The sequence below is a fragment of the Nilaparvata lugens genome, chromosome 1 (genome assembly GCF_014356525.2).
Source record: "Nilaparvata lugens isolate BPH chromosome 1, ASM1435652v1, whole genome shotgun sequence".
NCBI classification, from domain to species: domain Eukaryota; kingdom Metazoa; phylum Arthropoda; class Insecta; order Hemiptera; family Delphacidae; genus Nilaparvata; species Nilaparvata lugens.
Genome location: NC_052504.1, coordinates 63,771,082 through 63,787,655, shown reverse-complemented (window position 1 = coordinate 63,787,655; position 16,574 = coordinate 63,771,082). Strand labels below are relative to the sequence as shown.

At 36.6% G+C, this 16,574-nt stretch overlaps 1 protein-coding gene across 5 annotated transcripts in view; it reads right to left on the bottom strand.

Annotated features, from left to right (window-relative positions):
- Positions 1–227: 227 nt before the first annotated feature.
- The window catches only part of LOC111055410 (2-oxoisovalerate dehydrogenase subunit beta, mitochondrial), a 34,175-nt gene continuing 17,828 nt past the window's right edge, over positions 228–16,574 (bottom strand). For all 5 annotated transcript variants that reach the window (XM_022342601.2, XM_022342604.2, XM_022342602.2 and 2 more), the window contains exons 5-8: positions 15,972–16,143; positions 5,150–5,295; positions 3,217–3,303; positions 228–2,974 (exon numbers count right to left, since the gene is read on the bottom strand). In XM_022342601.2, coding sequence (XP_022198293.2) covers positions 2,834–2,974; positions 3,217–3,303; positions 5,150–5,295; positions 15,972–16,143 — 546 coding nt within the window. In that variant the 3' untranslated portion in view covers positions 228–2,833. The remainder of the gene's footprint in view (positions 2,975–3,216; positions 3,304–5,149; positions 5,296–15,971; positions 16,144–16,574) is intronic.

Here is a 16,574-nt window from a genome sequence, read left to right as displayed (position 1 = left end):
CCTCCAACTTTTACCATTTAAATACTCTATTACCTCTGTCCTTTCCAATATCCATTGATGTAATCTCTGATTAAAGTCTCATCTTTATTTAAAGCTGCGTACAGTGAGTGGAAGTGAGCCAAGTCAGCTCTGCCTATCCATTTGCTCCTAAATCTTTCCCGTATCTTATCAATCAGGAGCTGACCTATCTCAACCCACCTATCTCTTTGTTCCAATTAATCCGGCCAATCTACCTCATACTCCCGACACAACTCTAGCCAATGCATACCAGCCACATTTCTCTCTAATAAAAATTTCCGAAATAATTCGTGGGAATCGTTTGGATGGCATAGCCAAAGTTTTCAATATATAATTAAAATGCTGGCATAAGGTAGTCAACCACATTTTATCCACCCCTGATTTCAAGTATAACACATAGTCAGGAGTATTCCTTGGCAGGGAGAGCAATCTTTTTATGGAAAACCGTCCAAAACGTTCAAGTTCCTCCGATTCAATATACCCCCACATCTCCGCGGCATATGTGACAACAGCTCTACTTGCCGCATTACAGACATGCCACTTCGATGAAATTGGTACCTTGTCATTTAAAATAAGCTGTCGCCAAACACTGTTTACCATATTTGGCTGCAGTCACCTTATTTTTGAAATGCGAACGCATAGACAGGGCAGAGGTAAATGCTATTCCAAGGTACTTATATTCGTTTATAACTTCTAATTTGTCTTCTCCATAATACCACTTCTCATTTCTACCCAATCTTCCACCTTTTCGAAACACAATTACCACCAATAAGGCGATATAATTAGATAGCCCATTAAAAACGTTAAAAATATAGTCTCGAAGCATGACTGTGAATCACAAAAATGGTAAATTCCAAATTCGCCTAGCAATAAAATTGGAAATCAATCAAAAGGTTTATAATGATGAACAAATTTGACGATTGAAAAAATCAATTTTTTGGTTATGTGTTCCATAAAAATGTCATCTGCTAGTAATAAGTTAACTCTTGAAGGAAGGATAAGTTGGCATTAAAACTTAATTTGGACTAAAAAGTGCAATTTTTGTAAGACATTTTGAGTTGAACCCCTCTGAGTTTAATTCCTCTAAAATACATTTCAATTCCTGGTTCGTGGATTCTTGAACGATTTATATTCAATATTTATTCATTCCATAAAATTATGTTTTCCTTATTATTTTATCTACGGTACCAGTGTTATTTACATCAGTGTCATTTTCAAAAATGAATAAAGAATTCTGCCTGCTATTCAAGAGTTTATTTTAAACTAGAGAAAAATCCATATACGGTATCAATAAACTTTACTTTTAAATCATTCATATTATTATAGAAAGCGATGGGAGGAAAAAATAGAACTATTTATTGGAAATAACTGATCATGTCCTAACTTGTAAAGAGAACATTTTGAAATACTTGCCCTACATATCAATAGGTAGTTCAGTCAGTTACCTTAAGTAGGTCACTCACGCCACACAAGAAAAGGAACACTTAATGCTCATGACATAAGATTGATGGTAATGTCAAAAATGAAATTTGTCAATCAATTTCACTTTGCTTCCTTTTAAAATTGTGTCAGAGTAGTCTGATATCAACGTAATATTATAGACTTAATCTCTATGTGGATATCATGGTATGTAAACTCGAGAGTCTTATGAAGAGTTGAATAAATTGTGAAATGGAATGCTGACTAATTTTGTATTGCAGATGATATCTGGTAAAGATTTGAGAAACTGTTAGAGATAAAGGTAATTGAATACGATACTAGAATACCAGATCTTGATAGGGAGTATTATCAAATATTCTTACAAGAAACGCCTACTATAATATCATCACAATTATGTATTGGAATATAATGGAAAATTTAATATCAATCAATGAATCAATCTCATTTTCCAAATATTTTAGAAATCACTAAATGCACCAAGTATATTTTTTTGAGAGTGAGAGCTCACGAATCCTAGCTGGGCTTGTGAGTGGATAGTGGGTAGGATGATGATAATATGATGATGAAAGATGAATACTTGAATAGGTCCATATTTTCAGTTGGGCTCCAAAATACTGGGGGAATGTTAAAATATTTTTCATCTTCAAATTGCAAATTTATGTCTCCAAAATACAATATATCATCCCTTGATTTCAGGAAATTGACATTTTCTTCAGGCTACAAATCAATTTGAAGCTGATAGTTGGTAGCTTATGATTAGGAAAACTAGTCTTCAGCGGTTACTCGTTCAACGGAAGTATAGAGTGTTTGAAATTAGGATTTTTTCCTCATTAATAAAATTTTCAAGTTTCCATTTATAATGGAGTTTTATTAAGTACATCATTAGATCTTGTGAACCATAGTTAATTTTTTTTTGAATGCCTTGCAAATGTAAGTCCAAGACTCAACTGCCCAATGAGCCAACTTTAGTCATTTATGTACAACTTTCGAAAATCCAAAATTTATAGACTATTTATTTATTGAATCATGTAGGCTACTCACAGTTGAGAAAGAAAAAACGTTGAGTAGAGTACAATACTCCTCCTACTTAAATACTGCCAAATCAAAATGAATTTGAAGGTTCAACAACGATGTTTACTATCAATCTTGTTATAAATTAGAATATTACATATACAATTCGCATATATGTATATTTAACATTCACATTTCAAATTTGAAAACTTCAATAAGAAATACAAAAATGATCGTAAAAGTCTAGAGTGATAAATAATTAGTTATTAATCAACAAGTATTTTTAACATATAGAAATAATAAAATTTCATCTATTAAATTAGACCACTCAAATCCAAATTTTGAATTTATTTTGTAGCTACCACTAATATTTCATGATGTCTTTGATGGCATGAAAACACCGCCATTTATTGGGAAGGTAGAAAGGCTCGAATACATGAGGAAAAGGTGTGTCGAAGCCAGTCACTCTCTGTACAGGCGCCTCCAGGTACAAGAAGCACTCCTCCTAGACAAACACAATACCGTAATCAAACTGATATAGGGAGGAACTCTTCTATAGTAACATTCATTTGTAATATTGCTCATTTGATTATATTTTCAGATAGATCTGGAGCGTTTAAAATAAAATTTATATTAGCTGACACTGAAAATCAAATAACATTGAAGGTATTGAGAATGAAGGAACAAATTTACTAATTAAATGTAATTTTCATTTTTGAATAAGTTTTGAAAATCATAAGATAATACCTGAATTGTTGCTGCCATTTCGGCTCCAAATCCACTAGTCAACGGTGCTTCATGAGCTATTATCACTCGTCCAGTTTTCTTCACAGACTGCAAAAATAGATATTTCAATTGAGTAATGGGAGAGAGAAACAACATACATTTTGAAGCAAATTTTTCATCTGACTATGACTCTATAATTTTGTGTGGAGACGTGGAATTTAAAGTGAGAGAATACAGAGAAAAACATAAAAGAAGAATGAAAATGAATTGAACGTAAGGTCCACAGTTTGTTTCTTTCTACATTGTTGTCAAATGAGAAAAAAATATTTTTTACTTATAAATAGATTTTATTTAATTGACCGTGCGGAGTGAGTTCTAAGATTCAAGCTTTGCGGTTTTGCATTTCTATTTATGTTTTTATGTATGTGTTTCACAGTTTATGTTACGTATGTCTTTCCTTCATTTATGTATGTTTTCATGTATGTATGTTTGTTTCGCATTTACGGTGGAACGCGGCAATAGATTTTTTTGAAATTTGACAGGTATGGTCCTTTTTGAATTACGCTGTCTTTGAAAGCTCTCAAGTGGATTATTAATTGCATGCAATTAATGAGTCAAGTAACATAGTATTTTTTCTCGACCTTTCTCTGCTTTCAACTGTGGCTGACCAGTTGACAGATGTCTCAATGTACCTAGAATACTAGGTACATTGATAATAGGTATATTCTATGTACATTGTACCTAGAATAAGGTATTCTAGGCACAGTATGTCTCAATGTACCTAGAATACTAGGTACAATGTATGTCTTTTAGGTATTTAGCTTTTGGTAGTATTATAGTTGTTTACAACATAAGATTAGCATTGTCGATACGTCAACCTGATTGACATTGCCAACATTGTCGATCAGCAATTGAACGTTTTCATATTGAAAACGTTCTTCTGATTATTTCGCCAGCTGATTGATAATAAATAATTCTACAGTCTGAGTTTTACAGTAATATTGGTTAACTTTTCCTTTATATTATTGTTAGAATGAAAAATTTCAAAAACCTCATATTTATACGTCGACGCTCAATTCAAAAAGGAACATAACTTTCATGAAAACCTATTGCCGCGTTTCGCTGTAAATGCGGAACATAAATAAAAACATAAAAAGAAATTCAAACCGTCGACTTGAATCTTAGACCTCACTTTGCTCAGTGAATTAAAATTCTCGAAATTCGGGCTTTCGTTAGACTTTAAACCTGGAAAGCAGATCAGACATCATCTCTTCAGTCAGCATCAACGTGAATTCTTTCCAATAAATCCTAGTATAAAATTAGGCCAAATTAGTGGATATAGAGAGAATAATGAGTAATTTTTATCAAATGAATTATTTGGCTACAAGCGTCTTGAAAAAACCCACCTTAGTATAAGGGATCCCATGCTTGAGATAAAAACCACAAGGTAACCCACAAACTTTATTATTTCATGCATGATGAGCATGATTTAATAAAGTTTATGATTTCAATATGAGCATGCTCATATTATAAAAAAACTAACATACAATATTAAAAAAATATATTTTATATTTATTCGATATTTTTATTCTACTTGAATAATTTTTTCCTGACAGAGTTGATTCACTAATTAGACCAATTTGATATCCGTTCATGTTTGTTGATTCGGGTTTACACCAACGATACAGCTCCAGAGTTCAAATAATTAAACTTGATTTATATTGAAGTTTTTGTTTGTATGGCTTCAGTGTTAGTATTAAAGTCTACTCTATTAATTTAATTGTGGACCCTTTTCTTTATTATAATAATAAATAACAATAAAAATTGATTCATTTTCCCAGTGTGGTAGGGGAAGTAGAATTATAACTATACAGTAATCCCTGCTTGTTCATAATAGGCGACTGAAAGGGATCCCCCTTTTCCATAGCATTAAACAATAGATTCATAAACTCACGTTGCATACAGCTTCGAAGTCCCAAGGTAGAATTGAAATAAGATCAATAACCTCACAATTTATTCCAAGTTGTTGACGAGCCAAGTCAGCCGTCTCAATCAGAACATGTACCTGGGTGCCCCATCCTATCAATGTTACAGCATCACCTGCAAATTTAATTGAAAAATTAAATAAAATGTAATATGCACAAAGTTACAACTTTAATTTACACTGCGTGATCCGATTAGTAAGCAAGCCTAATTTCTAAAGCATATATTGCAGCGAGATATTTAGTTTACTACTGGATGTGACAACAGGGGCGCATATAAAGGTGTGGGCGGGGCACTTAGGGCACCATTATTTCGGGGCCCCAGAATAATAAATATAAAGAAAAATCAGTATAGTAATTGCAGAAAAAAGTACAGTAATCTGAATTTTTGACGGTAAAGGTATTTTTGATGTCCTGACGGTAGAGTATAAAGGGCGTTCAGCGCAAATTACCCTCTGAATATGAGCAGCAAAACTTATATTAAGTATAATGTAAAATCACTTAACCATACATTAACCTTGCCAAAGGTTAAACCCCCCCCAAAAAATGTATTCTATATTCGCCAATGTTTATGTCGGCAACAAAAAATAACCTTTCGTGTGAAGCATGTCGTAATATTGCTACAGAGTTGAAGTTCTCCCTACAGGTCCTCTACAAAGTTCCAGAAGCTTTAGAGCTTCAATAAACATAGAGAAAAAAATGGTATTACAATGAAACGTTTTCACGTTTTTTTATACTGTTAGGGTGGTTAATCATGTTCTTGAGATCTCAGGAAAAAACTTTTAATAAAAAACTGTGGTTTCACAGTTAGTTGATCAAACTGAGATACTGTTACATATTATCAGTGTTAAAAACGTTCATATTGCGTAATATTACAACTTAATAATTTATTGTTGCTAGCTACCTATGTAGTGAGAGGCGGGTGAGTGCGCATGTGTTTGTGTGCGATGCAGTACTGATAGACTTGGGACGCGCGTCTGCCTCAAGGAAACCGTGCATATTTCAGTGCTCTGGGTGGGCCGTGGGCTCTTGCTGGAGGTGATGCCCACATGAGTTCTAGGGTTGTGCGTGAATAATGAGGCGGATGATAATGAGAATAAATGGATCTACAGTTTTAGTTGGGTTCCGAACCACCGGAAACGATGTTTGTCAACAATTAACAAATTTCTAGTACTGTAATTGGGATTATTCTAATAATTAAAGTATAATTAAATTATTGTCATTTATTTTTTCGATATATCGTTGGAAATTTATAAGCCCTGTAAAAGCAAAAATTTGATGAAAAAATTGGGAACTTTTGATAGTTTTGCCATTTAACTAGTCCATACAAAGCTACAAAGTAAAAAATTGTGTTTCAAGCATTTCTTCCATGCAAATCCTCTGTCAACTGATCAATATTGTTGTAAAACTGAAGATTTTTCTCTCAATACTGAAATTGCTACAACAATTGTAGGGAATTGCATAACATAGTGAAATAATAAATCAAATCGAGGAGATTTTATGAGAAATTTGTCATAATTTTATCTGTCTTGTTGTCATAAATGATTGTGGAAAGTTTAATTTCCATATGTTCAGGAATTGTTGAAAAAATAGTAAGTGAAAAAACAAAATGACGGCTGTGTGAGTAACTAAGGACTTTCAGACATTTAAAAAATGATATTCGGATATATTTCTTACTTAGGAACAATTCCCTAGAATCAGTAGCGGCTCGGCTCGTGATCTTCTAGCTTGGGGGTACAACCTCATGTATTGGGGACAAAGGTCAAGAGGATATAGAGTATTGAGCATAATCAAGTGTAAAGGTGATCAATAATAATTTCAAGGAATTACACCCCAAAGATTGAGCATAAATTTTCTACAAATATAAATTTTTTGTCCTGTTCATATTTTTCTTGTTTGATTCTTACTTCGGGAGTTGGTCTACAATTATGTTTAATTTGACACCTATTCTTGATATTAATATTGTTTGTATTTAACAAAAAATACTGAACCTTATTCATATTTCTTCATCAAAATGCTGTTACGGTAACACAACAAATTATATTCACACTCTCACTAAAAGAAAATGGACACACAAGAAATACTCACGAATACACATGAAACACATTAGAAATTACTATATTCTTCTACAAGCAAAACAAATTTATATAACGAAAAATGCAGTGAAATCTATCACAGTGTATACAGTGTATACCCGAAACCATACCGTATAACCTCAAAACTGTCACGCTTAGGCTACTTCTTGTTTACCGCTTTTTTACTGTTTACTGGCAACAAATTTAAATTTATGGGTTATGAGCAAGTTCAAGATGGCACTATATCCATATCACGAATACTCACGATTCATTCCGAGGTTTACCGAATGCTTCACTTGCCTCGGCTAGGTTCGGCTACTCTCGGATGAACTCGTGCAAACTTGGTTCAGACAGGATTGTGAACCAAATCCGTGCTAGCAAACCGATTCCCCTCCTCCGTTCCGCTACCTCACCCAGCCCTGTTTTTTGGTTCACATCGGGGAATGAACACTGCTTTCCACCACCACCCGTCTCATCATGCCTTTCAGTGCTGTTCCGTCATGCCATTTGGTGCTGTTTCAAGCAAGCCACTCCGGGCTCTCAGGCACCGGCCGCAAAACATCGACGTTAAGTTTATGTAGATGAAAATAATGTTATGAAGTAATTTCATGAGTATAAAATGAAAATATATAATTATTTGAGTTGCAAATTCATCATTGTATAGGAAGTTGATTCAATTATGGGGGTTCAATGAACCATTGAACACATAGGACAAGCCGCCACTGCCTAGAATATTGGTAGGGAATTTGGAAATACCCTGTATAAATCGATATAAAAAAAGGCAAATACACTTTCAGAAAACTTAAAAATGCGTTTGAGGGGTTGATTTCTTTAAACTTTTTTCGGGGGGGGGGACCCCCGGAACACGGTTTTCTGGGGGGTATTCCATACCTCCTAGATCTCCCAGTCGAGCTTGCCCCCCATCAAAAAAGTTCATATGGGCGCCCATGATTATGTTTTCTACTCTTATGAGACAAAAGCTGAAGATTATCATGGACATCATCAACAACATCAGTTGTTAGAAGTTGATGAATGAGTGTTCTGAACAAAGCTCAGGCTAGAGCTACCAGAGGACTGTAATTCACTATTCAAATAATCAAATACAAACAAGGGGCAAAATTTAATCTTCAATTTGAGCCAGGTTATTTGTACAGTTAAACTCTGCAATTATGAACAATAAAAAAAGAGCAAAAACTCACCAGATTTAATCCAAGCTTGACTACTTGCCCTTCGAAGCCTTTATTAGGTGTTTTGATCAGGTTCAGGGTGGGATGAAATCTGGGAATAAGACAGGTTCTGGCTTCCGGGCTGTCTTTTCGCGTTCAACTTGCAGGCTATGCACTGTGTTTCGAACAAAGCTCAAACTGGATTCTTTATAAATTCAAATCCGATTCAAATTAATTCATTCAATACTATTTACGCTGTTATATTCATAATTCACACACACGACACTCAAACAATTATTTACAAGAAATTTCCGATCGAAATTACATGACAAAATACAAATTTGGTCTTGCACAACAACGGGGACGAGACAAGACAGACTGAAAACTAGGACGACAAGGCCAAAGCAGAAGGACGGTCTGCGCTGGCGCAAACACAAGCCTACTATTGGCAGAACTGCAGTCTAGGATTTTGGCACTACAGTTCGAATTCTCTGGCCAGACCATACCCCTGCCTCTGAAAAACTATTTTACAAAACTAAGTTACAAAAACCGAAAAAACCACAGAAAGGAAAAAATCCAGACATGCCAAAAAGAACAAAACACCAACACCAAAAAACAACACAAAGAAAAAAAAATTCAACAAGCACAACAACTATTGAGTTGGGAGTGGATTAATTTTGTTACTGGTCTTTTATAAATACCAGTTTTTAGGTGAACACTCGCCACTCGAACCTCGCCGTCACTTCCCAGAAACACTTGTTCAATGACACCCAGTGGCCACTGCAATGGAGGTGTGTTTGGTTGGTCTACTACCACAACCGTTCCCACACTGATAGAAGTGGGTGATTTCAACCATTTTTTACGACTTTGAAGTTCGTGCAGGTACTCTCTTCTCCATCGATTCCAGAACGATTGAATAAGTTGACTGATCAATTCATACCTGGTGAGATGATTCACAGGGACACTGTCCACATCCCGCATGGGAAATGATTTCAACGGTGTTAGAGTCAAAAAGTGTGCTGGGGTTAAAGCCAGCGGTTCACACGGATCCTCACTCAGTACACACAGTGGGCGGAAATTCAGGACACCTTCAATCTGCACCAATACAGTGTTCAGTTCCTCATAGGTGAGAAGTTGATTGCCAATTACTCTGAACAGATGCAACTTTACAGATTTGACATTTGCCTCCCACAGGCCTCCAAAATGCGGTGAACCAGGGGGAATGAATTTCCAATCAATTTTGTGTTCGGCGAGTTGACTAGTCAATGTGGTTTGAAACTCGGACGAGTTCAAAAGTTGAGATATTTTTCGCAACTGTTCCTTGGCACCTACAAAATTAGTACCACAATCGGAATACATCACACGACAGGGTCCACGACGTGACAAAAAACGACGAAACGCAGCTAAAAACATGGGCGTTGATAGATCCGATACCAACTCAATATGTAACGCCTTTGTTGCCATACACACAAACAGACAAATGTAGGCTTTCAAAGCACAAGGATTACGACGTCTCATCATAGTAATACGCAGAGGACCAGCGTAATCCACACCACAATTTTCAAATGGTTTGCATTTTGACACTCGACAAGCAGGCAGGTCACCCATTTTTGGAATAATTGCATTATTACTAGGTCGAACACGGAAACAATGATTACACTTAAAGACACAAATACAAATAATAGAGCGAGCAGACAGTATCCAGAATTTCTGTCTGATCAAGGACAACAATAACGAAGGTCCAGCATGACAATTCTTCTTGTGATGATAATCAATCAACATCGATACGAAAGCGTCGGATTTTGGTAAGATCATCTGATGACAAGTCTCAAATTCCAGTCCAGCATGAGACAAACGACCGCAGACACGAATCACACCTCTATCAATGAATGGAGACAGGCGACGTAGGCGCATAGAACAATCCTCTCCCTTCTCTAGTTGCACAAATTCAGATGAAAAATGTATCTTCTGTACCACTTTACATAGATATCTCTCAGCTACATCGAAATCTGATTCTTCTGATTGGGGTAAGATTTGTAAAAATTTGAGAACAAGAATTACAATTCTCAAAAGACGACCATAATCCGAACAACGACCAATCAATGAATATATTGCATTGCTGTTACAATCAGGAGATTTTGTGACTGTCAACACTGACGGTTTTTTCGCCTCCGGTGGATCCACTATCTCTTCCATTTCAGTTCGGACGGGCCAATTGCATTCGTCCTCTGCTATCCATGATGAACCTGAGAGCCACAACGGAAAGTTCACAAGCTCAACTGGTGATAAACCTCTAGACAAACAGTCAGCGGGATTTTCAATTCCGGCAACATGCATCCACTCCTGTATACAAGAATCCTGTATTTTTGTGACGCGATTACCAACAAAATTTTGCCATTTTGCGGATGGAGCATTAATCCAACACAAGGTGACTGTAGAATCAGAGAGTGCGACAATACGAGACACATGACAACGTTCACTAATAATAGTGACTACTGAATTCATGAGTTCTGCCAACAAGAGTGCCGCACACAACTCCAAATGAGGTATTGAAACAACTTTAGATGGTGCTACCTTGGACTTTGAACACAATAATACAACTCTTGGCTCCTCGCTCTCCTTCTGCGACTTCACATAGATAACTGCACCATAACCAGACAATGATGCGTCACAAAAACCAATCAAACTGAAGTGAGAATCCTGAAACAAACCAATGTGACGTGGAACAGCAAATTTCAACAATAGAGACAACTCTTTTTGACAATTCTCCCAAAGAGTGCATATAGACTCAGGCGGCTTCTCGTCCCAATCCACTCCTAATTTCAACAGTTTCTGGACAAGACACTTTAGAAATAATGTAAACGGTGACAAGAGACCAAGTGGATCATAGATACGAGCCATCACTGACAGAATAGAATGCTTAGTAGCGACGACCTCACCACTCTTGACTGAAAACTGAAACAGATCAGTACTAGGTTGCCAATTCAATCCCAAGATAGCCAAGGAGTTGTCTGCTTCAAAATCCTTGTACGAAAACGATTTCTCTTCCTCCGAGATTTCTCCAACATTGATGGTGAATTTGAAGTCCACTTTGTGAGCGAGAAACCTCCTCCCTCAAACAGCTGCTTGGACTGACGATACAGCTCCGCGGCCTCTGACTCTGTGGCGACAGATGTGACTAAGTCGTCCATGAAAATGTCTCTTGGTATTCTCCCCTTGGCTGCTGGAAAACGATTTCCATCCTCCTCTACAAGCTGGTGGACGGTGCGAGGCGCCAAATATGGAGAGCTTGAAACACCAAAAACAACACAATTGAGCTGATAAATTTCGATTGGATCCTCCGGCGAAAATCTCCACAATACACGCTGATAACGACGGCAGGAATCCTCCACTAATATCTGTCGATACATTTGTTTAATGTCTGCAGTTAGTGCGATTGGGAACAAACGAAAATTAACTAATAAAACAAAAATATCAGTCTGCAATTTGGGACCAGCATGAAGAACCTGGTTCAATGACAAACCAGATGATGTTCTGGAACCAGCATCAAATACAATTCGGATGGGCGTGGTAGTGCTGCTTGCTTTCATGATGGCGTGATGCGGTATGTAGTAACCACCTCGGTCTGTCTGATCTGCTACAAACGACATGTGACCCTGACGTAGGTAATCGATCAATATTTCATGATATGAAATACAAGTATTGCTGTCAAGCTCTAATCGTCTCTCCAAAGTCAGCAGTCTGCATTCGGCGACAGCATACGAATCTCCCAAGCTGCTGTGCGGCTCCGCAAATGACAAGGCAACAACAAAACGACCAGAATTCACACGATGTACAGACTTCCGAAAATTTACCTCACACTCCAACTCTTCCGGTTTCAGTTGACAGCTTGGTGCAGGGCACGATTCCAACTCCCGAAAACGTTCCACAAAACTATCCAACGATGGACTACTAACGAGTGGATTACAGATGGCTGTAGAACAATTCAACACATTCGTTGTTGAAGTGAGAATCGGCGCTCTCCCCATCAGAATGTGACCAAAGACACTATTAACAGTCATCAATTCGTGCGATTCACCTGTACTAAGACTCCCACGTAGCAAGTGAGGAACTAACTCTGCACCAATGATGCCATCTATTCTACTAGGAAGGTAGAATTTGTCGTCAGCCAGTGTGAGATTTTCAAGATGATGAAGTTTGGATCTGTCGATTTCACAAGAAGGCAACTTGTCGATGATTTTATCTACCACTGTGGCATCCATCGAAAACTTGACGGTAGGATCCAACTTCGACTGAATCGACACACAAGTATGACCTCAAACTTCACTAGTACCACCACCGAATCCACGAACAACGGTTTTCATGGGCTGGAATGGTAGTCTCAAACGCCGACACAATTTGGCTGTAACAAAATGACACTGACTTCCGGTGTCAACCAAGAAACGAACATCACAAAGCTGATCATTACAATCTCGAACATGTGCAGTGACGGTCGACAACACAACGGTCGAATTTTCTACATCGTTGGATGTAGAACAACAACTAATAGGTGATGTGCCACCTGCCTTGGAGTTCGACGAGGACGCAACACCTTCATTGGAACTTGATCTGGAAAAGTGCAATAAAGAATGATGAGATTCTCAACATTGAGCACACTGAGTTTTACTACGACAATCTCTACTCAAATGATCCACATCAAGACAATGAAAACAACAAAACTTTCCTTTAATCAAATAATAACGATCCCAAGGAGTCATTTTCAAGAAACTTGCACAATCTACTAACCGATGACCCGGTTTTGAGCACTTCAGACAATTGGGATTTTTACTAGATGCATCGTCAGATGAATCATTAGATTGAACCACAAACACTTTTGATTTATTATCCTTTTTGTGCCTCATATTAAACGATTCAGTCTGTTTCTCATCAGAAGGAAGAGTCTTAATTTGCTTTTCAATGAATTTGACATAATCGGTATAAGTTGGCATGGACGGCCGATTCAAAATTTCTACGAGAACTTGGATCCAGCAATCTCAAGCCATGATAGAGGAATATTGAGTCTGACAAATCAGTGAGTCGCAATCTCTTCACTGCATTGATTGAACTGCAAAACCCATCCAAAATTGCAATACAACCTGCCTTTGATTCTGATTTTATTGGACGAAATTCAAAAATTTGTTTGAAATAGGCATCAACTTGCGCCCGTGGATCGTTATAGCGGGTCAATAATGCCTGCCAAATTATTTGATAATTGTTAGCCAATGGTGGCAAATGACGACAAATATTTGCTGCTTGTCCAGTAAGTCTACTTACAAGATATTGGACCTTCTGCTGATCGTTCAAACTCTTGTTGTCATGTACCAATGCCTTTAATAGTTCATAAAACACCGACCATTGAGTCTGGTTCCCATCAAATTTCGGAAGGTCAATTTTAGGCAGTACCATCTTGAACTCATACACAAAACAATTCAGCCCCGACAATACAAACAGAGACAATAAAACAAGAATGAGTTCAAAACTAGATGAAAGGAAGAATCACGACTAGTAAGTTATCAAAGTTAAACTTTGATTATCAATTCACAAGGTAAGTTACTGCTGAAGACAAAACTATATGATAAGATAATGTTCTTCCAACAACTCACAAACAAACAATAACTTGTTGAATTGAACAAACAAAATCATGCTGGTGATTAACCTTCACTAACATGTATAAAAAAAATGGACAATACAAATTCCAACAAACAAACAAATTCCGGAGAAAAAGAGCACAATGCGCCTAGTTTCAGGAAATTACAATTTTAACTGAAATAAATTTAATTTCAGACAAATACAAATTGACAAGAAACCTTGCTCTAGAACAAGGCTACAACAAACTTAAGTTGAGCATAGATCAGACCATTCTCAACATGCCAACATTGGACAAATACGAAACTGCTTAAATCCAATGTGTGTGAATTAATCAATAAATTACAAATTTAAATTCATCCCGGCCTGGCAGGATCAAGAAATGTTCTGAACAAAGCTCAGGCTGGAGCTACCAGAGGACTGTAATTTACTATTCAAATAATCAAATACAAACAAGGGGCAAAATTAAATCTTCAATTTGAGCCAGGTTATTTGTACAGTTAAACTCTGCATTAATGAACAATAAAAAAAGAGCAAAAACTCACCAGATTTAATCCAAGCTTGACTACTTGCCCTTCGAAGCCTTTATTAGGTGTTTTGATCAGGTTCAGGGTGGGATGAAATCTGGGAATAAGACAGGTTCTGGCTTCTGGGCTGTCTTTTCGCATTCAACTTGCAGGCTATGCACTGTGTTTTGAACAAAGCTCAAACTGGATTCTTTATAAATTCAAATCCGATTCAAATTAATTCAATTCAATACTATTTACGCTGTTATATTCATAATTCACACACATGACACTCAAACAATTATTTACAAGAAATTTCCGATCGAAATTACATGACAAAATACAAATTCGGTCTTGCACAACAACGGGGACGAGACAAGACAGACTGAAAACTATGACGACAAGGCCAAAGCAGAAGGACGGTCTGCGCTGGTGCAAACACAAGCCTACTATTGGCAGAACTGCAGTCTGGGATTTTGGTGCTACAGTTCGAATTCTCTGGCCAGACCAATGAGAAACATTGCTGCAACAAAACGGTTTAACAGAGCAAACGGCTAATAGCACAATCATGATGTTCCAGGAAATCTTTGGGAAATCGTTGTCACATGTATCACATAATTTCACATTGTATCCTCCTAGATTCTCAGATCAAGATCAGATTAGTGGAGAGGATATTTTTAATATTCTTTCCGAAGAATGGACATTGATATGTCCAAAGCTCCGCCAATTTATGTAGATGCATAACAATATAATTATCTATAGTTATTATATTACAAATTACTTTTTCATATCATATAGGTACAGTTAAATAATTATTTTCTTAGTCTATATTATGTAAATTCATCTATAATTTTGCTGTATTGTAAGCTATTGTATATAAGTGTATAAGCCAGTATATATCGTAATCTACATAGATAAAGTACTCAATCAATCAATCAAGTATCCCTTGATGTTTTCTTGAAGAAAAGTCAAGGAAAATACATAAAATAAAACACAAACCTGACACAATTTACTTACCAATTGATCCCCATCATCGGAGATGATTTTTAAGCATGCACAGATTATTTTTCTAAGAAGGTAGTTGAGAAGGTGGAAGGTGATAGTTATCCATAACCTACTGAATAAAAAGACTAGATGTCCTGCCACAGATTTGTGATTGGACAATACCTAGTCTTTTTTATTCAGTATTCACTGATTAGCCAATATTCAACCGATTAACACTGTGAATCGATTATTAAAATATAATTCTCAAAAGGTCATTTTAGGTTCTCAATTCCTTCAAAAACGCACAGACAAAGTAATACACTAATATCACTCTGGTAAATAAGATTGTGGGCTCTTATAGATGAAAATGAGTGCGATTTCACATCCTGGATAGGATTAAAAGAATAAATGTTAAATTTGGATAGTTCTTTGCGCTACCTTTACGGATGATGTCTGCCTTTCCCAAAGGCAATTCAAACGGCTCTTCAGGTACTTCTTCAGTAATACTTCTGTAGAGCACTTTCGGCTCAAGGAAAATACATGGATCGCCATCCTTAATACAAGATAGTAGAAGACCTTTTGCTTTGACTGGTGAGCTTGGAATTACAACCTGTAATTGATAATGCATTATCTATATATATAAAAGCGAAATGGCACTGATTTATTCATTCAATTACTCACTCACTCATCCACTGATTCATAATAAATAGATCTAAAGTTCCACTACACCAGATAAATTCAAATGTGGCAGTTATGTTCAGTTGACCTAGAGGCGCACCGCACTAAGAATGGGTTGGAAAACATTTCCAAAGGTGCACCAAAAATCTTTTTTCCAGCGTTATTCTGCGTTTTTTCTTGACTTTTCAAGAACTAATCGAGAAAAAATGTTCAAATTTAGTGCATAGGCTCAGCTGACGAGGTAAAATTGTTGTATTGGGAATAAGATTTTGAAATAGCGCAAAAGATGCACAAAAATCGGCGTGTTTCCAGAGTTCATTTGCGTTTTCTCAGCTTTATCAAGAGCAAAATTGATAGATAATT